Source organism: Syngnathus acus, chromosome 22, assembly GCF_901709675.1.
Source record: "Syngnathus acus chromosome 22, fSynAcu1.2, whole genome shotgun sequence".
Classification (NCBI taxonomy): Eukaryota; Metazoa; Chordata; class Actinopteri; order Syngnathiformes; family Syngnathidae; genus Syngnathus; species Syngnathus acus.
The window spans coordinates 6184566-6208546 of record NC_051106.1 but is presented as its reverse complement, the minus strand read 5'-3'; the positions used below and the strand labels follow the sequence as shown (position 1 = coordinate 6208546).

The window sequence follows — 23981 nt, the reverse complement described above, 5'->3', positions numbered from 1 at the left end:
GAAATTACAGAATGTTGAACCAGCAGAGTTCCAACTAGTGTTTGCTATATTTCACTTCCCGGTGTTTCTATTTGCAGCTGTTGGGAGCTAACACGCAAGTAAATGTGTGTGTGTGCATGTGTGTCACTGAACAGGACGTTTAATAATTTATCTGTCATGCAGATTAGAGCTGCCTTGCCCACCCCCCCCCCCTTAAAGCAGATTGAAATATTCCATCTCGTCATTTTGTATGGGTGGGACAGCCTAACATATGCACACTGTTGTTTTAAAGGGGACATATGGAAATGTAACTTTTTGACTGCTTGTATGCAAATAAATGAATCTCTGGAGTGCCTGCCCAGTCACCGAGTGTGAAATTACACAACCAAGTCAATTTCATGTGAGCTCCCTATTTCTGCAAATGAGCCGTTGAGATATTTCAAAGGGGACATATTAAGGTAATTGACTTTTTTTATTATTTGTTTGTACATTTAGTTGAAATTAATTCTGATCCTTCCCCATTTCTCGCCTGAGTCCAAAACAGTCTCATTGCTCATACAAGTTAAATTATCTATCACTATACTGAAGGCCCTAGGCAGATTAGATTAGCATAGCAACACATTAAGGCTGAATTCTGATTGGATGGGGAAAAAAAATACATACTGGAAGCAGTGCAGCCAAGAGAAACAAAATTAACCAGACTGTTGGAAATAAATTCTATGCCATGCATTTATATAACATCCCTTGCATGGGAATGGAGAGGTAATAATGGGGGGGGGGAAAAATGCATCCACTGGCATTTAAGCTTGACCGACTCCACATCGAAGGAAGTGACATGCAAACGGGCATCCTCAAGCTACAAGTTTTTTATTATTACGTAACGCAGCCGATTTATGAAGATGGGGTATAAAAATATCTCCTAGCCTACTTAGGAGAATAAGCACGCTAAGCTTACCCTCGCTTGCAACGTTCTCAACTTAGCCTCTGCTGCTATCAAAATGCTTCTTATTTTATACTGCACATATAAAATAACATTCTCTCTAATTCCTTCTCCCCTCTTCTCAACCTGATCTGCCCCCCCCTTCTCCCTCCCTCTCCCTCTCTCTCAAGCATACAGAGGGAGAGAAGAGGACGACGTGAGGCTCTCCTCAACTAAACCACCAGAGTGAAGAGGAGGAGGAGGAGGAGGAGGAATACACTGCAGCAAGCAGCCTGCTCCACTCTCTCTCCCTCCCTGTGTCTTCCACTTCTTCTTCATCCCCTCTTCTTCTCATCTTGCCAATGACACCATGAACCTGCCTGCCGCTTGTTGCTAAGGAGGGAGCCAAGCCGGCGGAAGGGAGCCCAGTGGACAGGACCGGCCGCTCTGTGCTTGCTAAGGTAATGGAGGCTTTCACTTGTGGCAGCTGGCAGGTGTCACACATGTGGCACACACACATCATGAGTGACAGGCAGTGTGCATGGAATGTGATTTTTTTTGCTGCTTGTTTTATTTGAATGCTGGAGCAGTTTTATGGGGAAGTTGGACTATTGTCGCATTACAGTAGGATTTGGGGGTTTTTTTTTGCACAGTGGTGAGCCGGTGTTCTGAGGCTCAGGTTGCATGTTCAAGGAAGACTTGTGGTGCAAACTTGGCTTTTCTGGTCACTCTAAATTGTGCAGTGGTGTGCAGATGGTGACCATTCCTATTGCCCAAAATCAGCATTTTTTTGTTTCCAATGTGGAAAAACTCTTTAGAAAGTGGATGGATGGCTTCCCCCCCTCAAGATGTTCACGAAAATTACAATTTCCCATCCCAGCAAACTTCACATCACAGATAGACAAAAAAAGTCAAACCCTTAAAAAAACACATTTATTTTCATTATTTTTGTATATCATTAGAATTACAGCTTCCCAGGGGACCTATTGTCATGCTTATTGTTCACTTTATTAGGTACCCTGCAATCGTAGCAGCCCGAGACGATGCCAAAGATTAGATGTCCGCTGCAAAAGCACATACGTGTTTACCTGAAAGCGTAATTTGATGTGAATTAAATGATATGAAATTTAACATTTACTATGAGGTGTGTCAGAAAAGTCCCAGGACTGGTGTCATAAATCAATCGGTGACCTCCGGCCTTTCGTGGGATTTTACTTTTTTTTGTGATGGCAATGAAGGAAAAGAATCACAGAAGCAGAAATGGAGCTGTGTGAATATTTATTTATTTCTCTCAATGTAATGCACTTGTCTATTTCTGCAAGAGGCAAACACGAGGAAGCGTGGACAGAGCATGTAATCCAACCCCCCCACCCCCCATCTCTGTCTACGCAGGCCGATTAAAGGACTAACAAAGGCCTTAACCCATTTAATACACACAGGAGCCCTCGGTGGCAAAGTATGTGTGAGGCAGGGTTATGAAAATCCTTTGTGGAGCGGAATTAATTCAACACGGAGCGTCGGAGAGAGAGGAGGGGAGGGAGGGGAGAAAGCCTGGAGAAAGTGATGGCGGGGGTTGTAAATAAAAAATAAATCTCTTAACAGATGCTTTCAAAGTGCTCGGTGGGCGAGTGGGTGGGGAAAGGGCTTTAATGTGAGAGATCAGCGGTGAGCATCATGTGATCAACACTTTCTAATAACAGTTTACGTGGAAAAGTAATCATATTTCACGGCAGTCATTTATTGGAAACGGAAAGGGCAGACATGTTTAAAGCGGGGTACATTGCATGTGGTGTGCTCGAGATAACCAAAAAAATTGCAGCCCATGTTATTCAGTTATAATGAATTTATTTTTAATCCTTTTTTTTTTTTTTTTTTAAATAAGACCATCAGTTCAGGTCAGTTGTATTTTTTTGTTTTTATATTTTTTTTAAAGAATTGCAGCCTATCAGTTCAGTTGTAATGACTTTTAAAAAAAAATCTTTTTATTTGATATTTTTGATCTTATGGCACATCTGTTTTTGTCTGACAGGTCTGAGTGAAGATGGCAGAGGGCTCGGAAGAACGGGTTGGCGTGGACGTCACCGATCCAGATGAGGACTCTCCAAACATGATCGTCTACAGAAAGGCAAGCGATGACCCTCGAATGTGACGCCTTCACTCGTCCATATCAGTGTGTGTTTTCACACTGCGCTCTCTCATGTTCAAAATAGCATCCTCAGGATTAGAAGTGTCTCCGTCACAAGTCAGAGAGTTTTCAGATGTCAAGTGTGGAATGTGAGGAGGCGGTCAAGTGAAAGGTTTCATCGATTGTCATCAAGAGTTGAAGTCAGATGCAGCAATTGGCTGTCGGTACTGTCACAGGAGACAACAAACACTTTCCGCTTTTTGTCACTGGCGAAGATTTTAGCAACAGCAAGACTGCACATCTTGGCGGATTACGCTGGAGCGAGGCTTCATTACGTAACGTTGCTCAGGCCCGCGGGCGTCTCGTCGGAGCGGCAGGTTTTTGCTTGTCAGCGTGTAGCCTGAAGGGAGTTTTTGTCATGTTGTGCGGAAATCATGGAAAACGGTCAAGGCTGACGGGATTTCTCATTTAACAGTTTTTTTTAATTTTCAAAGGTGACTTTAGTTTTGCCGGCCATTTTAGATTCTTGTTAAAAAACTGGGCACTATAAAACCTTTTCATTGGTTGTTGTTGTACCTTCAAAGTGAGAATTTGTCAAAATGGTCATAAAATAGATTTATGAGGTTATTATCAGACAGTGTAGATATGGTCATTTCAGCGGCGCTAAAATGGCAAATAAAATGTTTGCAGGGTACTTTTTAACTCCCCGCAGCACTGCAAATTTTATGGAGGTCAAGCGGTCTTTTCGATTGAAGACGCAAGCTAGGACCTGTCAGATTTGAGCCGTCCGACTCCCTCTGCGGAGTCCAGAACGTTCTTGTCAAGAGTTCAAACAACTGCATGTGAAATATACGCGGGCTATGAATGTGTTGCAAAAATTATTAGTCGGTTGTGTGGGCGTATCGAAGTGGGCTCTTAGTGAGGCTGAGTGTTGAGCAGTGGTGCTTGCTGTTTGTCTGTGCATGTGCTTGAGGTGCTGCAGCATCTTTTCCCACCAAAAGAGGAAGAGAAGCAAGACTATTCATCATCTGCGGGACACATTATTGCTTTGGGCATTTGTAGACAGAATACAGTTTGCTGCTGAAGATGGAGTGTTCATATCATCATACTCGCCGCATTTATGCTCTTCATACTTCTCTTCCCTTTTTTTCCAACTGTCCCAAGGCTGCCCAAAAGGTTCTGAATTGCGTAGTCATTGTAAATCAATGTAGGCTGATGCCACGCATCCACTGGTGGAGATAGAGGGGGGGAAGGCAGGGGCGCTGCCCCCCCTAAAATATGGGTATTATCTGATCTTTCTAGGATTTTTTTTCCACATTTGCTTTCATCTTCAGTAGGTAACAGATAATGAATTTTAATCAGCATTTTTTGAAGGATTTTTGGGATTTGCAAAAGTATTTTTTGTTTTTGCTGAGTGGCTGAGAAACCCTGAGGGGGACATCAAACTTGCCTTGCCCTTAGTTCTGGCAACCCTCCTTACGCCACTATAGTTGCAGTCTCCACTTAGGACAAGCATTCTGTGCTTTATCATGTATAAAAGGCGCTATCCTGGTCTGTTTTGCGCCAAGAGAGCGTTTATCTCACTGAAGCCTCCATGCTAAGTGCCAGCGTGCCTCGCTGTCCAAGTTGGCTTCACACACACTGATAAAACAAGTTGTCTCTTCCATGAATACTGCTCTGCTTTCCAGTTCAGCAGAATGCTGGAAGTCCAACGGAAAGGCATCATAATTGGATGATGATTTAGAGTGTTTTGGCAGGCGCCACGCTGTTGACAGGATTATTCACCTAGAGAACCGCTTGCGAGTGAACTAAAAGGCTTTTCTCCAGCTAGGGCAGGGCGCCCTGTGCCAACAGCTTCTCTATTGGCCGGCCGACAGTAACAAGCGTCCGTCCACATGTGCCGCCAATGTTTGTGTGCTTCTTAATGAGATGTAAAAGTTCTTTATGCATGCTTTGGCTGGTGCTAATAGGAAGCTTTGTGTGTCCATAAGAAGGGAGTGTCCATTCATCCTGTAGCGTGAGACCACCATGTCCCACTTTCATGAGCCCCCTGAGCCTCCCACTTTTTCCACACTTGCTGAAAAGGCCGTTTGCAAGCACACGGAGGCTACTAAGATTTTTCCCTTTTTTTTTTTTTTATACAGGATAATTTGTGCCGCTTTGTCATTGCCAGACATGGTCGTCATGATGAAAAGTCAGCAATTCCTGTGTCACCTTTGAACCCAGCGCAACACCTCAGCAAATATTACACACAAAGCAAGATTGTAATTTAAAAAAAAAAAAAATCCACAAGGGAAAAAGTATCATTATCGAATTGCTGCATGTGATGGCCGTGGGCAAATCACATTCATGGCTGGGGAAAAAGGGGCCGTAATGCTTCATCCAGAGCAGAGGAAAGTCAATGCTAGTGGACAACCTACCGGACTCAACTTCAGAAAAGTAAAATGAAAAATATGTTTCAAGTCATTTATAGTTGGAGTTTAGTGTCAGACTGAAGCCAAGCACCTCGTCGTTCATAATGGCATGTGGTCATGAAAACGTATTTATCACAGGAAAACTTCATTTAGCTTCACCAACACAGCTAGCAATGCTATCATAGTTAGCACTGACAACGTAAACAAGCCACGACTGCAACAAAGCCACCATGACTTATTCAAATGGAGTCTTACCATAAATGTTATTAGTTTTAGTTTTTGCCTTTTACTGGATATTCCGCCATAGTTTATGCAAATCTCCTAACGCCCAAAGTAACGTCAGTATGAGGCTAGAGTTTTTTTTTTTTTGGCTATATGTTCCTGGCAAATGATCAACACCTCTTCAGGCGCACCTTCTGTGGTGTCTGATTGTTTTTTAATGACTGTAAAAGATGATTGAAATCATACTAACACATTTTAAAAGAACGAGCGAGCGTGTTATACTCGGAGATGACCTGGAAAGTGTGGATGAAGATGCAATGGCATCTCTGGAGGATGATGTAATGATTGAGAATACATTCCGAAAGATCAGCATGATGTGCACAGTTAACAGCGCAGATGCTGCAAAACCGGCAGCGGTGTTATGTAACTGAAATTTGCTTTCCTTCCCATTTTCAGGCCTGCTTTGTTCAAACCTTGGGGGATCTTCTTTGGGAATGTTTGCACATGTCCCAGTTTCTCTCTCTCACCATTCTGCTAATTAAAGAAAATAGATAGCTGGGCCTGCAATATGTGGCACAATAATCTGTTGGACGTCCTGCCCGTCACGTGTGTCTTGTGACTCCCTCCTGATTTCTTATTCGAGGTTGAGACCGGAATGGCTCATCAGGTCAAAATTGTTAATCACCTTGCCTTGATGGAAAGCCCGGCGAGGCCAGACTGGCGACGTGTGGCTCGGCTCCCGAACATGGACCTGCATCCTGAGCAGGATCCTTGACCTGGCCGCTGATTTGCCGATTAGTCTTGCTCAGTTAAGATTTGCAGCCGCACATAGAAATGAGATGACCTTGGGTGCGTTCGGCATGGCTGGTGTAGCAACTTTCACAATGTGTTCATTGAATTTGGTTGAGTGACTAATAAAATATGCAAATTTGTGCTAGATAATTGAAAAGTTCCCACCATTGAGCACTTCAGTTTGAGAATCAGATATGCCCTTGGAAACCTTCCCGTGGGCCTACTTCCACTGAAATAGTTTCATCAATAACTTGTATGGCCGAGGACAAATCTATAACTTTTTTTTTTTTTTTAATTTCCAAGTTTTTGGAGCCTATTTAATACACTGGAGGATCATCCCACAAAAACTTGATTATTTTTTTAATTAAATTTTTTGTGACTGAATTCTGAGAGATTCTGAGATTGGCACGACGGGTCTATTTTATGGACAGCGGATTGAATAATTGAACAAAATGTGGTGGCGCTGTTTCATATTCTGGCTTTTAGGCTCCATTTTCAGCATCCTCTATTTCCAGCCAAATGTGATCGCTCTGCGTCGACCGCGCATTAGCCCGCGCTCGGGGTGCTTTGCTGACATTATAGGTAATCAATTAGCAGTGAGCGAGGCCTTTAATGCCATAAAACCAGTGTAGCGCTTCACCGTCTATTGATTCCATGTTTTCCACATTTGGTGAAATTGAGCACGTTTCGCCCAGACCACTTCAGGCTTGGTTCAGTTTCATTAAACAGCAATAAAAGGATGGTAATTAGATGAATGGGCTGAGACCGGGCCGGGTGACAGCGTGATGAAGGCCAGCGCCTCTGCGGGAAGAAACGAGTCAGGGACTGAGGGCACCAAAGCGTATTACGGTGTGGCCGCCGCGTGTGGCCTCTTGGCGCTTGAGGGTGAGATTTTTTCTGCCACTGGAATTTTATTACCTCAGCCAAGTTGGAGGTAGCATGACTTTATTGCCAACATTGGAAATCTGTCACCCAGCAGGGAACACGCCTGTTTAATTTCACAGGGATTAAGCCTGAAAAAAAAAAAAAAGAACTTATCAGGTGAGAGGTAATGTTGGTTCGTGAGTGAATGATTCGTCAAAAGAACGAATATTTTCAGTGAATGAGAGTGGACGAATCACTTTAGAAAGTGATTCGTTCTTTATTCAGTTCATATGACTTCAACCAGTAGGTGTCGGTAATGCGCATTGAAGCTGGTGCCACCTCGCCGTAAAACAAAACGAAGAAGAAGATGACGTTACTTCCCGTTCACGAAGAAGTCAGTGATTTGCATTTCCAGTTCATCGCGAGAACGGATCAGTGAGGGAACGTATCCTTACTTTCCCGTTCGCGAACGAGTCAATGGGTGCAACTGTCTTCCTTCCCGTGCATCATCGGATCAGTCAGTGAACGTGTTGCGTCTCCCTCCTGGCGTGAATTATGTCAACCAGAATGTTTTACGATTTGCCAAGGAAAGAAGGAACCACTCACTTAAACACCACTTCTTTTATGCACGTTTTCTCCAAGCTAACGGCTAACTTTATTGCATGAAGCGATGCGCAGTTATGCAAAAACGGGGAGATTATGCTTCTCTTCGGGTAATCTTTATTTTATAACACTTATAGTAGTTTTTAAATAACGTGTATGCATTTATACGCCTAAATATTGTTATCCAATATATCTACTGCAATTTCACAGTTTGCTGGTTTGAAATGTACGTTTATTATTATTTTAATAAACATTTATGTTAAAACTTGTCTGGTGTTTTATTCCTTGTTTAGATATTCGCCAATTGAAACAAAAATCTGACATTTGGTTGACTGCTTTATATGACAATATGTATGTGTTTTCCGTTATTATATGAGTTGGAGTCCCCCAAAATAACAAATGTCGGCACAGCGGATTTTTTTTTCAACCTTTTATTCAAACACAAACACATTCGGTATAATAACACCAACTACAATCCAACAAATACAAAATTAAAACATCAATGTCGGCATAACGTGTGTCGGCTGGCATAGCAGCAACGCTGTCTGTCACTCACTCTTCGCGAGCGAACCTGAAAATGGCGGTGTGCCTAATAGAGTGTCCGAGTGACGTCACCGATCAGACAGCCAATCAGGAGTTGCCCTGTTATTAGGTACACCTGAAAATGGCGGTGTACCAAATGGAGTGTCCAAGTGACGTCACAAATCAGACAGCCAATCAGGAAGTGGCCTGTTATTAGGTACGCCTGAAAATGGCGGCGTACCTAATGGAGTGTCCGCATGATGTCACCGATCAAACAGCCAATCAGAAAGTGGGGGTGAGGGCGGGTGTGGCACTTTTCACTTTCAGTTAAGCTTTGGCCATGATTTTTCCCTAATGAAGTGGCCTGTTATTAGGTACGCCTGAAAATGGCGGCGTACCTAATGGAGTGTCCGCGTGATGTCACCGATCAAACAGCCAATCAGAAAGTGGGGGTGAGGGCGGGTGTGGCACTTTTCACTTTCAGTTAAGCTTTGGCCATGATTTTTCCCTAATGAAGTGGCCTGTTATTAGGTACACTTGAAAATGGCGGTGTACCTAATGGAGTGTCCGCGTGACGTCACAGATCAACCAGCCAATCAGAAAGTGGGGGTGAGGGCGGGTGTGGCACTTTTCACTTAAACCAGGGGTGCCGACCTCCAGTCCTCGAGGGGCCGCGTTCCAATATGTTTTCCAAGTGACCCTCGTTAAGCGCACCTGCGTGAAAAGTTTTAGCTCATTTCATGTTCTGCAGTAGCTAAAACTTTTCACGCAGGTGCACTTAACGAGGGAATCACACGGACACTCCATTAGGTACACCGCCATTTTCAAGTGTACCTAATAACAGGCCACTGTATTAGGGAAATATGGTCAAAGGTCACAGGTGTCAAGCTCTAGTCCTCGGGGCCGCGTTCCAATATGTTTTCCAAGTGACCCTCGTTAAGCGCACCTGCGTGAAAAGTTTTAGCTCATTTCATGTTCTGCAGTAGCTAAAACTTTTCACGCAGGTGCACTTAACGAGGGAATCACACGGACACTCCATTAGGTACACCGCCATTTTCAAGTGTACCTAATAACAGGCCACTGTATTAGGGAAATATGGTCACAGGTGTCAAGCTCTAGTCCTCTGGGCCGCGTTCCAATATGTTTTCCAAGTGACCCTCGTTAAGCGCACCTGCGTGAAAAGTTTTAGCTCATTTCATGTTCTGCAGGAGCTAAAACTTTTCACGCAGGTGCACTTAACGAGGGAATCACACGGACACTCCATTAGGTACACCGCCATTTTCAAGTGTACCTAATAACAGGCCACTGTATTAGGGAAATATGGTCAAAGGTCACAGGTGTCAAGCTCTAGTCCTCGGGGCCACGTTCCAATATGTTTTCCAAGTGACCCTCATTAAGCGCACCTGCGTGAAAAGTTTTAGCTCATTTCATGTTCTGCAGTAGCTAAAACTTTTCACGCAGGTGCGCTTAACGAGGGAATCACATGGACACACCATTAGGTACACCGCAATTTTCAAGTGTACCTTATAACAGGCCATTTTATTAGGGAAATATCATGGTCAAAGGTCACAGGTGTCTAGCTCTAGTCTTCGGGGCCGCGTTCCAATATGTTTTCCAAGTTACCCTCGTTAAACACACCTGCGTGAAAAGATTTGTCATTTTCACGTTCTGCAGTAGCTAAAACTTTTCACGCAGGTGCACTTAACGAGGGAATCTTGGAAAATATGTTGGAATGCTGCCTCACTTGAAAATGGCAGTGTACCTAATGGAGTGTCCATGTGACGTCACAGATCAAACAGCCAATCAGAAAGTGGGGGTGAGGGCGGGTGTGGCGCTTTTCACTTTCCGTGAAGCTTTGACCATGATTTTTGATTATTTGATTTATAAAAAAAAAAGGATCAGTGTGTGTGTGTGTGTGTGGGGAGGGGACGATTTGTTGAACGATTCGTTTGAACGAATCGTTTGAGTGAACTGATTCTAAAGATTCGGTTCACTTAAAAGAACTGGAATGCACATCACTATCATGCGATGTTTGCATGCTTACCTTAGTAAGCAAGTTCTAACAGAGAAGAGAGCGCATGGAGTTTTTTTTTTTTTTAACACACATATAAGTGCTTATAAAAAGAAAGGAAAAGTGGCTCCAGACCATTTTAGCCAATTTGGTTGTCACTTTCAATCTCAAACTATTTATAGTATTCAGGAATAAATAATGATCTCAAATGTAATGTGCATGTTAACAAAAAGGTCAAAACTGCATAAAAAATATACATTTACAACGTCGCCCTACAGCGTCATTACCGACATTTAATGCTTTGCGCCTGCAAACATTAAAGATGATAATGAAACCCTAACCCTAACCCTAGTTCTAACCCTAACCCTAACCCTAGCTCTAACCCTAGCCCTAGTTTAACCCTAACCCTAGCTCTAACCCTAACCCTAACCCTAGCTCTAACCCTAACCCTAATCCTAACCCTAGCTCGAACCCTAACCCTAGCTCGAACCTTAACCCTGGCTCTAACCCTAACCCTAGCTCTAACCCTAACCCTAGGTCTAGCTCTAATCCTAACCCTAAACCTAGCTCCAACCCTAACCCTAGCCTTAACCCCAACCCTAGCCTTAACCCCAACTCTAACCCTAACCCTAACCCTAACCCTAGCTCTAACCCTAACCCTAACCCTAACCCTAGCTCTAACCCTAACCCTAGCTCTAACCCTAGCTCGAACCCTAACCCTAACCCTAGCTCTAACCCTAACCCTAGCTCGAACCCTAACCCTAGCTCGAACCTTAACCCTGGCTCTAACCCTAACCCTAGCTCTAACCCTAACCCTAGGTCTAGCTCTAATCCTAACCCTAAACCTAGCTCCAACCCTAACCCTAGCCTTAACCCCAACCCTAGCCTTAACCCCAACTCTAACCCTAACCCTAACCCTAACCCTAGCTCTAACCCTAACCCTAACCCTAGCTCTAACCCTAGCTCGAACCCTAACCCTGTCTCTAACCCTAACCCTAGCTCTAACCCTAACCCTAGCTCGAACCCTAGCTCGAACCCTAACCCTGTCTCTAACCCTAACCCTAGCTCTAACCCTAGGTCTAGCTCTAATCCTAACCCTAAACCTAGCTCCAACCCTAACCCTAGCCCCAACTCGAACCCTAATCCCAACCCTAACACTAATCCTGTGTTGCAAATTTTTCCATGATAAAATAATGTTTTGGTCCCACCGGGATTCGAACTCGGGTCGCTGGGGCGGGAGTCAAGAGCACTAACCACTACACTATAGCAGCCACGCTTGTGTCATAGGAAGGTTCGTACCCTATATAGTTTAATAGAGCAGCTCAAGCGAATAGACCCAGAGACTTGTTGAACTCAGTCATCAGCATTAACTCTGCTCCACTCGTGACATGGTTTTTCATTTTGGATGCGTTTGCAGTTTAATTCTTCACCATACTGATGGAATAAAACCGAGAGGTTATTTGAATTCTACGCTCCTCACGTCTGCATGTGCGCTATCGTATGGTCGCCGTTATGTTTCATTATCATCTTTAATGTTTGCAGGCGCAAAGCATTAAATGTCGGTAATAACGCTGTAGGGCGACGTTGTAAATGTATATCTTTTATGCAGTTTTGACCTTTTTGTTAACGTGCACCTTACATTTGAGGTCATTATTTATTCCTGAATACTATAAATAGTTTGAGATTGAAAATAACAACCAAATTGGCTAAAATGGTCTGGAGCCACTTTTTCTTTCTTGTTATAAGCACTTATATGTGTGTTTAAAAAAAAAAAAAAACTCCATTCGCACTCTATTCTGTTAGAACTTGCTTACCTTAAAGCTTCCAAACATCGCATGACAGCTGATACTGATCTCCCATCAGGCAGTGGTAACATTAGTACCCCTCCAGTTAACATGGGCGGGTCAGATCAACGCGTACCCTCGCCGGGTAATTTAGTGTTGTTGGCTATATTCAACATTATTTGTTGCAAAAGTTGTGCGTCACGATAGCACAGCGGTTAAGGCCCCGCCAAGTAAACCGTTTTTATTTCTTTGCGTCACGAGTTCAAATCCCGTCGATGACTTTTCAATTTTTTTTTTTAGTGTTTGCTATTTTTTTGCAGCCAGTCGGAAATGCAAACGAGACGTTTCGTTCAGCGTTTTTATTGAGAATTTGAACAGTTTTGGAATCAGGGAAGGAAGGTCCAAGTCGCTGTGACGAATCAGCAGTCGCGAAACACAAAAGTGTGTAACTCTCCTTACAATAACAGTCGTAACTCGAAACGGGGAGCAAGATAACGTGGGAGCAATTTGACACGTAACACCGGCATAACGGTTTTTTTTTCAACCTTTTATTCAAACACAAACACATTCGGTATAATAATCCAACAAATACAAAATTAAAACATCAATGTCGGCATAACGTGTGTCGGCTGGCATAGCAGCAACTCACTCGGGAACGAACCTGAAAATGGCGGTGTACGTGTCCGAATGACGTCACAGATCAAACAGCCAATCAGGAGGTGGGAGTGAGGGCGGGTCTGGCACTTTTCACTTTCACTGAAGCTTTTTCCCTAATGAAGTGGCCTGTGATTAGGTACACCTCATGGACACTTCAATAGGTACACTACACGAGGTAGAAAAAAAAAAAAGAATAAATAAATAAGAAAGTGTAGCGAACGATTCCGTGAACGATTCTTTTGAACAAATCTTTTGAGTGAACAGATTCTAAAGATTCAGTTCACTTCAGAGAACTGGAATGCACATCACTAGTACAAAAGACTGCGGACGGCCTACGGCTTTGAGATTGAGATAGCTGACTGGTTAGAGACAAGGGCGCTTGCTCAGAAAGACCTTGGTTCAATCCCAGGTATGAGCATTTGGCTATATATTCTTTTAGAATTGGAACCTCGCTTTGTATGCGTGCGCATGTGCAAACACACGCAAGTATTTAGATGTAAATACACAAGGTGGCCCCGCCCCCAAGTTGGCGGAGCAAACCAATGGTCACCCCCACTACCTAGGGGGCGGGGTGGAATCCAACTAATCATCTAAACCTAATCCTAGCCCCAACCCTAGCCCTACCTCTAACCCTAACTCCAACCCTAGATCTAACCCTAACTCCAGCCCTAGCTCGACCGCAAACCCTCACCCTAAGCTTTAGGGAGGTGTATGGGTTTATGGGGCAGCACACGAGCAACTGTGTTGCAAATTTTTCTAGGATTTGGGGTCCCACTGGGGTTTAAACTCAGGTTGCTGGGGTGAAAATCCAGAGTACTAACCACTGCATTATGGAAGCCTCGATTGTACTTTATGGAAGGTACGTATATGGTTTAATGGAGCAGCTCACACGCTAAAAGTACATGTTGTCAGGACACACTGCAAGTTGGCATCCTGCAAGTCAACAAATCAGGCTCAAAATGAACTGCATGCAGTTTTTAGCATTTAGATTAGAGAATATTTTGCTATTCCAGGGTTTATTGAAAATTACAAACTACTTTTACTCCTGTTTTTTTTTCCAGCGGGGAACAGATGGAAATGTGGAAAACAAATTACTAGAAAATCAGAAAATACCCAAAAGCCAATGATCTGATCTGGAACCTATTTGGTTGGGGGAGGTGGCGAGGACTCTATTTCAGCGAGCTTTGCCCAGGACTAAAATTGCAACCTAGCAAACATTTCTGCGCATTTATTAATAAACGAGGTCCAATGACTTGCAAAGCCTACCTCTTCTCTCCCGGCAAGAAAAAAACACAGGTAACAGGCAGGTCAAGTTTGCCGTGTGTGACTGTCTGACCACAGTGAGTAATAACACGTCCTTTCCTTGCACCAGCAGCAGCCATGACAGGAAATCCATGCACGTTAAAAGGTCAAGAGAACCTGAGCTGATTACATGCGAGCATATAAGAGATGCTTAATGTGGAACACACGGCAATACAAAGAGCAGAAGGGAGTGAAACAATTGATTACATTAATTATTTGGAAACTTGAGCGGTGTAAATATTGACATCCAGCATCACCGCTACTATAGAAGAACGTTTTGATGGATCAATGCATCAATATAGACAAGGAAGTGAACTTTACTTTTCCTCCTCTGTAACCCAATTAACAGCAAGTGTCGACGGGATGGATGAGCATCAACCGTAGACAGATGGTTCTGATGTTTCACCACCTCGAACCAATCCCCTGCAGATATCACAGCAGGAGTTTCAAAATGAAGACGTATCGGGCGCAGGAGAGCGGAACTTAAATTCGGCCGCCTCTCGCAAAAGGCGAGCGCTTGCTAGCTCAGACGAGCAGTCATGCTTCTAAATTGGCAATGAGATAAAGCGACTCGCGTCGAGTGTGAAGCTCCCATAGCTCCCACATCTTCCATCCCAGCGTCCTCAAAATAGCTCGGCGTTATCCGCTGTCGGCAGACGCCGTCGCACTCTCTTCAACTTTCTTCTTTGCGCCTGGTAAGCTTGCGTAACGCTCGTACTGCGACTGAGCCCAGAGGAGGAACAGTTCTGGTTGAATAAATAAAGCGACTAAATACCCCCATGCATGGAAGTCTCCATTTTTTGTCAGCCATTTTTTAGCATGCCACCAGCTAGCAATAGCTAGGTAGTACTTGACTAACTCATGTCTCCCTAAAAGTAGCTTATATTAATTGCTTTTAAATACCACAAATGAACAAAGGATGACTTTAAGAAGCTCTAAATAGGCAATTGCTTATTTTCCCACATCCCACTTCCTGTGTCTCATCCCATTGCGTGTCCCTCGTTCCATTTACGTCATGACTTTGATTTGTTTAGCATATGCACGCTGTAAAGCAAAGCGAACCTCTCAGGTGCTGTGAATGCAGAAGGACGTCAAGGTGTTTGAGGTGATAGCTGCCCGTGTTGAATGGAAATTGCTTTTGCATGGCTCGTTTGAGTAAACTATCCCCCCCCACTGTGAACTGATGTGATCCGCTTCCTCCTGAGCAAATGACCTTTTTGCGAGTGGTGATTCATTTTTGACAGGCCCTTGGCAACCCCTCTTCGTGGTCCTCGGAGCGAAATCAACACGCTGCTGATACACTCCATTTCAGACAGCTGCTCTTTTATGAGTAGCTTTCGTCCTCTCCTATCTGCACTTTGTTTCTGAGTGGACTATCACTGTTTTTACTCCACTCAAGCCCTTAGCAACACATGGAGTCGCTAACACCAGACAATTACAAGAGGGGACAACATCTTTTTCTGGCCTCCTTGAGTCTCATCAGCAGCAAGGTGACCTCATACGTTGCCGTGGGTTAGCTGGACTTTTTTTTTTTTATGATAATGCCCTCCCTAACATTAACATGCGATTGGTTCAAAGTGAGGCACAGCATCCCAGTTGGAGACGCCTGGAGCTTCCGACTCGGTGGGCAATCGAGTTTGGGGATCATTATATCGGGATCCCCGCAGGGCATTGAAGAAAGGACATGAGGGGGAAAAGCTCTGAAATTTTGCAAATTAGATCCAAGTCGTGGGCTTAGGAGAATTTTCATCTTCTGGTGACTGTCTTGTGCCACTCTGAGTTCTTTTTGCCATCTCTTATTGCTTAACTTAATTTCCACTTAAGCAAAAAAAAATGCTGGAATTTCCTTTTATGCTTTCTATTTGTGCACAAAGTGGAACAAACCATCCTGATTTGATTAATGACTAATCCGAAGGCGGAGTTCTGGAAGCTCCATAAACTGCGAAAATTGTCTACCAGTCACTGTTCCTCCAACAGAGGCAAAAAGTCAAAGGTGACAAAAAGATAAGAAAGATCTTTTTTTTTTAATGATTAAACTAGTTATTCAACTCCTTAAGAGCACAATTGGAAAGTATACAAAACCCATTTGAATAACTTACGGCTATTTTCTAACTCGCGCTAGCTCAGCTTTTATGCTATCAAAACATGTTAGCTTTGCTAACATTGTGAAAAAACAATCATGCTAAATTATTTAACCCCCCCCCTCCTTCAAGGCTGTCCATCTGAAATACATATGCTCAACTTAACTTTACATTTCACCAACAAACATCTTCCACCTTTGAGGGATTTGTCGATCCCCGGCCGCATTCACTCAATTAACTTTAGTGCTTTTACAATCAGTGGTGACAAATGATTACAGGGATTATAATGGAAAGCTATTGGCTCCACAGCAGCGGGAGCTGTTTGCGGACAACATAAAGCGCTCAGATGCCCGGTTATTCCTGTGGCGATGGCAATTTCATAAGAGACATGGATGAGTGAACATCAGATGGTTGGGAGATGGTGTGCTCCCCATGCATAACGCCAAGAATCGACTTAATTGTTTGCATGCATTATATCATGATGATGATCACATCCCAAAAGGATTTCAATTTGTTGCAATGAACCTTACGTGTCAGATTCATGGTGACTTGGCAACCCAAAGCTGTTTGTGTGTCAGGTCTTAGACAGGGGATTTATTCTCACCTCACCCCGCAGAGCATCACACACCAGCTGGAACACATTCATTATTCACCCAGCATGTCTCAGAGGTCAAAATGGCAATCGGGAAAACAAGAGAGATGGCATGACGAAGTTGAAAATTTGCAACTGATCTGCATACACAAGGCACTGTTGAAGTTTTTATACTACTTGATGGCAACTCGGATGAATGTGTTTCAACTTCAAGTGAAATTAAATATCTTGTCAGGTTATAATTTGTTATGCTCACGATCGTTTAATTCCCTCGGATCCTTTTTAGTGATTAAGAGCCAAGTATAGATTTTGCAGATGACAAATTTATAGAGGTCTGTGTGCTGAAAGCTTGAAATACGCAATGTGAATATCATCTGAGCTGGAATCTCGTGAATGTTGATTGTTATATTCTAGGGGGGTGTACTCTAGCCTCATTGCGGAACACTGGGCTGGTTCAATAGGTTCATTACCAGCCAACATGCTCTGAAAAGGGCACGGGGATTTAATGAGTTTTTCGAACAACCTGCCTATATCACACATGAGCCCATGTTGGAGGAAGTACTGACATCCTGGCCTATGCAATTCTGAAAATGACTTTTACAAACAGGCATTTTTGTGATGAGTTCTTTGAAATTCTATTACATATATTCTATTGTTCCATCTCTATAGCAGCTATTCCAGATTAGATGGAGCATCCCAAGCTTTGCGCCTCCATAGCAATTTACAAATCGTGTATGTGTGTGTATGTGGATCTATATATACGCCCTGGTGAGATACACAAGTGTCCTTCAGATAATGGTTAGAGTGAAGAACAAAGAGCCGTTATCTCACCCTCGCAGCCATGTTGCTCCTCCACAGTTGCCATTAGTGCGTACATCCAAGAGATAGGCGGAGACCTTTCTGTTGCCTCATGTTGCCATCATCCTAAAGGCAAGGTAATGAGTTCTTCTCAAAATGATAAGGTCCAATATCACATGAAAAGGACTTCAAGCACGGCTTGGGAGTTGAATTAATTCCAAGTGAGTTGTCGAACGTACAGTTGGTGGCAGTACAAATGTCAAATTGTAAACATCCAATCAGAATGTGACTTGTAATCTTACTTTTAAAATCAAGTATTTTATACCCCTTCCAGATCGAGGCCATCGTCACCAGAATACAAGATGAGAAAGCGGGAGGCGTCGCTATCCGGACTGTCAAAAGCTTCCTTTCCAAAATCCCCAGTGTGGTATCAGGTGAGCGCAACACATTCTCTACACCAATAACGCCGCTCTTGGTAATACGCTTGATAGATGTGAGCAAACATTCGAGCCGCAAAGCAAACTTGACCTTTGGGATTCATTTAGATTACCGCTGTCACAGCTGGAGACTGCTGATGTCATTTCCCACAAGTCACTATGAGGAGAGCGACCATTGTGGGCCGCTGACCTTGCCACCACTTGCTTGGCTGCTGTTTTTGTGTGTAGGCATGGCGATCCTTCATTACGTGATGATTCATCTTTGTCTCCTGGCTGTTTGAGTCACTCCTCAACCCGACGGACAATCTCGCTCGGCACATGGAGCAATTTTATGCTGTCCAGGAGCAGAGAAATTATTGCATGTTTACACAGCTATGACCTGCATCTTATTTGCTCAGTGTAAAAAATAATTCTAGGCTGACGAGGGAAACTCTATATTGTGATGCTGTTTGAATGCCAGTTAAGTACAGCTCAGTTGTATTTAATTTACATAAAATAGATTTGCATTTCTTTCATAACTTATTTTTAAATATATTTTTTTATATTATGATATTACTTTATTTTATTTTTGTATATTTTATTTTAGTTATTTTATTCTTTGGTTTTCTCAAGCTGAATTCTTCTGAAATGGCCGTTTTGAGACTGTTGTGACCTGGAACTAAAACCAATTTCTCTTTAGATTGCAACCTTTGTCCAAAGTATTTCAGACATGGTGCTGTGACCCGTTTAAAGCAATGTTCTCCTTCTGAACAGGGGTGGACATTGTTCAGTGGCTGATGAAAAACCTCTCAATAGACGATCCAGGTATGCGTACGGTGAAGTCATTTGATGCTAACCGCGTTGGTGCTGCTTTTTTTTTTTTTTTTTTTTTAAAAGATTCCTTTATCTCCATAGCCGAGGCCATCCACTTGGGAAGTCTGATCGCAGCTCACGGCTACATCTTCCCCATCTCTGACCACGTTCTGGCCCTCAAAGATGATGGAACCCTTTACCGCTTTCAGGTAATCAAATATCAAGTCATCTCCATAGAGAGAGATTTAACGAACTGTAGATCAAATGTAAATTAAAAGCATATTGATCTGTCTATTTGTTCATTAAAAGAAGCAAAATCATCATCCATTTCCCTCTTTGACAAACTGCGGCTGAAAATATCTTCAAGTTCTAATTCTGCTCTGCGATTAAGAATGCATGCAAGATAGGAGTAATGTATTATTAATCGACTCGGGAATGAACTTGTGCTCGGAACATTAGTTGCGAGAGGGAATGAAATATGGATAGCTCCTGCATCTTCATGGATACGACTGGGGGGGGCATCAAATAAAAATTGAGTTGCGGTTGCGGTCAAATGTTCAAGTGGGGGGAGATGAAATGTGGAAGATGATCGTTTGTCTCGGCAACAAAGAATGCTACGTGGACTAAAAAAAAATATAAAACCTGTATCCTTCTGTTTACAGTCTCCGTATTTCTGGCCTTCAAACTGCTGGGAACCTGAGAACACAGATTATGGTGAGTCACTTTTGTGCAATAAATAATATTGTACTACATCAAAAAAAAAAAAAAAAAAAAGGGAACCTTTAATGAACTGTACTGATATAGACAAAAGTAGACTGCTTGTTGTCGGGCGTTTTTTTTTGGTTTGCTTCAAACGATTTGTTGAACCGCAGCCATTTTATACAAGAAGAAGAAATAACTTCATAGACATTGTACAACTGATTGCATGACCTTCTTTTGTCGAACACGCTCCTCTTTTGTAACCCCCAACCTACCTCCTGTGCCCTTTACACGCTCCACCACCGTATGGCCCCGCAGCCATCTACCTGTGCAAGCGCACCATGCAGAACAAAGCCAGGCTGGAGCTCGCCGATTACGAGGCTGTAAGTATTTACTTCCCCGAAAATGCTATGATTAAATGACAAGCTTTTACAAGCATTGTCCAGCTTACTTCCTGTCTCTCATATCCAGGTCATTTTATGGCTGCAGGCCTCATTAGGCTCACTGTTTAACACCCGCTTGATGGCTCTCCAAATGTTTTCTCTCTTTGGAATGGGGTCATGTGCTGATTGGATGACAGATGCTTTTATTAAGTCCGCCATAATACAATAAAGTTTGCTAGTCTATGCAGGGGGGGAAAAAAAATTGCTCGTGCGAAACTATCCAGTCAAGATGATAAATATATTTGCTCAATTGAATCAATGCTGGATCTTGCAGGAGAACCTTGCCAGGCTGCAAAGGTCTTTTGCCAGGAAATGGGAGTTCATCTTCATGCAAGCTGAAGCACAAGTCAAGTGAGTCACGTGATTGCTGTTAAGTCAAGAAGTGGCTGCATGCATGTTATCTCACTTCAAGTTATTTTCCTCTACTAGTCCACACTGGACCGCCAATATTCATCATCCACCTGCATGACGGATTTGTTTCCAACACTGCCCTCTGTTGGCGCGCATGCGAAAACACATGTTCCCAATCTCCCCATTGGAAAGTTTCATTTCATTCCATTCATTCTGTTTTTAACCAGTTTTTAAAAAAAAAAACATTTATACTGACCTGATTCGGTTGCATATCTTTTAAACAGACTTGACAGAAAGAAAGACAAGGCTGACAGGAAGGTCCTGGATAGTCAAGAGAGGGCCTTCTGGGATGTTCACCGACCCGTGGTGAGTCACTCCCAAAAGTTATTCTGCTGAAAAAAAGAAAGGCAAGAAAACATAGTGACACGGTGATCTAACTCAGAAGCGCTCCCACCCGCCCGTCGTTCCACAGCCAGGCTGCGTCAACACCACCGAGATGGACATCCGCAAGTGTCGCCGAGAGAAGAACCCACACAGGGTGAAAAAGGTGAGTCGAGAAGAAGAACTTGCACATATTGGTGTTTACATCCACGCTCGTTCCAGTCGGTTTACGGGGCGCCAGATGATGGACAGAGCCAGCCGAGTCCAGTCCACATCAGCTCTCCTCCAGCCAGAAAACTCACCCAAGAAGACATTGAGAAGGAGGTACGGTACTTGATGCCTTCTCCTCCTTCAACTCCTCATGTCTGGCTCCGCCCATCAGATCACCTTCCTCAACATCCAGCTTGGCCGACACTGCATGAAGGTTTCCAAAGTGGCCGACAGTCTGATGGGCCACACCGAGCAGTTCACCGAGTACGACCCGCTCGTGTCGGCGGTTGACCCCTCCAACCCTTGGATCTGTGATGACACCACCTTCTGGGACCTGGAAGCAAGGTATAGTTGAACTCATTTGTGAGTTTGAGTTCCACCATTTTGACTACTTTGTTTTTTTGTTTGGAAATAGTCATGAGCCCACCCAGCAGCGAGTGAAGAAGTGGGGCTTCTCCTTGGAGGAAGCGCTTAAAGATCCAGCGGGAAGAGAACAGTTCCTCAAGTTCCTAGAATCAGAGTTCAGCTCAGAGAACTTGCGGTGAGAGCCGCTGTGAGAAAAACTTTGAAATTCAAGCTTTCCGAGTTAACTTTTTCTTTTTACCGTTTCAGCTTCTGGTTGGCGGTGCAGGATTTGAAGCGTCAGCCACTGCAAGATGTCCCCTCGAGGGCGCAAGAAATCTGGCAGGAATTTCTGGCCGAAGGAGCGCCAAGTTCCATCAACCTGGACTCTCACAGCTATGAGCGCACCAGCCAAAACCTGAAGGACCCCGGGCGCTATAGCTTTGAGGATGCTCAGGTGATGCATCATCGATTTGTTGGTCTCATCTAAAAAATAGAAAATAATGGACAACAAATCAATTCTCTTGGTATTGCCAGAAAAGATTAAACTATACAGAAATGAGTATTTCTTCACCCTCCTTCTGTTTCAGGAGCACATATTCACGCTCATGAAAAGTGACAGCTATGCACGCTTTTTGCGATCCAGCAGCTACCAAGACCTCCTGCTTGCCAGAAAGAAGGTGAGCTCTTGCTTGGTGTTCTTTACGTCTCATTCACATCCGCTTTGATTGCTTCGTTTTGTGCCTTTAACAGACATTGAATACTCTTGCTCTATAGACAATCCTGTTTTCCAAAATAGAGTTTGGACCATGGCTTTTTTTTGTATATAAAAAAAATAAATAAATAAATAAAAAAGACATGTATAGTAAGACTTTTTTAAGTAAAAAAAAATGACCAAGCTTTCTTTTGTTAAAAAAAAAGAAGCTGATGTATAAAAAAAAAAAAAAAAAATTAAAAAGACAATGTACACAGGCTTTAAAAAAAAAAGAAAAAAAAAAAGAAGACATGTTTAGTAAGGCCCCATTTTAAAAAAATAAATAAAAGACAGCTTTTTTTTTAGCAAAATGCTACTTGTGTTCACACCAGTCTCTCTGTCCTTGCTGTTACAACTGTGCTTCCCCCCCATCCATGTTTGAGTTCTTGACCCTTCAATTTTGTGCTTCCTGACCATTTCCCCCCCTGACTAATAACATCACCGCCCATCTCATCAACCCCTGTGCTGTACTTGACCCCAACCCTTCCATAGCAACAACCTACAGACCCTGAACAAGGTCGTCGCACTTCCTTGGAGAAGTTCACCCGCAGTGTGGTAAGTAGTCCGAAGGAAGTCGTTCATTAACACAAAATGGCTGCCTCACCGCCATTTTACACAGCCCACCTGCATTTAAACACTATTAATGCTGGCTATTCACTAGCTGATTAAATGTCTCATTTAAGAATTTAAAATACTCATCCATGCTTAAATCTTGACTGGACTTTCCAGGGCAAGTCATTGACGGGCAAGCGTCTATCTGGCCTGATGCAGTCATCCTGACACACTCTGTTTACGGTGGGCACGTTGAGCTATACGGACCACAACGACCACACGGGATAGGGCTGGTCGTCGGCACTCAAACTCTGCACGGCACTGAGCCTGCTGGGATGGACTCCAAGAGCAGATTCGCTGACAGGAGGGGAAGTACTACTTGGCAACATGACAACGCAGCTTCATTACACAATGGGTTGTTTGTTGGATGAATGGATACGTTTATATTTTATATCAATGTATACTGTGTATGTCTACATAAAAGCACATTGTTTGGAAAATAAATGCTAAAAAGCTGTTTTTTTTTTAATTTGCCAAATATTCAACATGGGTCTATTGATTTGCAGCAATAAAGACCAGCTGAGACCATATTTTCCATTTTTTTGTATACAAAACCTACTTTGAAAGTCTAGCTCTCTAAATTCAACCCTAAACCAAAACCCTAGCCCCTGGGGGGGGGGGGGGGGCGTTACTTCATAATCCAAATGGATTTAAAACAATTTTCCAGTGAAACAATTTTAGGAGTGTATCTAACATAGAACCAAAATGACCAAATATTACCATTTCTATTTTTATTGTTCCAGAATAAAAATAGTTTAACAAAGAACTTCATTGTATCCATTTTGACAGATGGTATATTTACAGCAGAAGATGAAGCAAGCACTCAATGATTTCGGTTTCATCTTCTCTTGGCTCCATTCCCTACATAATCATACAAACACACACGCTTCAATCACTGCCCTTCACACAGCACCAGGGGGGGGGCATGGGATGATGGGCTTAGGGTGGGCTATTGCTGCGTTTTGCTCGAGGTAAGGATGACTTTTGCATTTGGGAGTTGAGTTTGCATTCGGGAGTTGATGCCGAGGACTTTGACCACACTTGAGCGTTTTTGTTTACAGCGGGTGACGGTGAAGCAGCTTGTGCGCATGATAGCTGAGGGCTGGATAACACACATGGGGGGGGGGCGACTTTGAGGAGGGTCCCTGAGGGGGAGGGGGGGTGCAGTGAACGTGTAAGTGACACCTAAGTATACAACAGATGAATTTCAGCAGGGATGGGCATCTACATCATTACAAACGGAGGGCACAATTGGATGTCAAAAACTTGTAGAAACTAAGATTACGAAATGTACT

The 23981-nt window shown here is 43.3% G+C and overlaps 1 protein-coding gene across 4 annotated transcripts; it reads left to right on the top strand.

Annotated features, from left to right (window-relative positions):
* Window positions 1–1089: 1089 nt before the first annotated feature.
* LOC119116788 (regulator of G-protein signaling 6-like) lies at window positions 1090–23216 on the top strand. Of its 4 annotated transcripts, none has more exons than XM_037242468.1 (17): window positions 1091–1359; window positions 2928–3023; window positions 18000–18099; window positions 18856–18906; window positions 18997–19103; window positions 19557–19608; window positions 19912–19976; window positions 20311–20387; window positions 20672–20753; window positions 20830–20934; window positions 20991–21092; window positions 21151–21323; window positions 21394–21519; window positions 21591–21777; window positions 21911–22000; window positions 22567–22629; window positions 22804–23216. In XM_037242468.1, exons 2-17 carry the CDS (start codon window positions 2940–2942, stop codon window positions 22852–22854), a joined length of 1515 nt encoding a protein of 504 aa, XP_037098363.1. In that variant the 5' UTR covers window positions 1091–1359; window positions 2928–2939; the 3' UTR covers window positions 22855–23216. The 4 variants fall into 4 exon arrangements, with proteins under 4 accessions (XP_037098365.1, XP_037098363.1, XP_037098366.1 ...); XM_037242469.1 differs by having other exon boundaries at window positions 1092–1359; window positions 20860–20934; XM_037242470.1 differs by lacking the exon at window positions 22567–22629 and having other exon boundaries at window positions 1090–1359.
* Window positions 23217–23981: the final 765 nt, after the last annotated feature.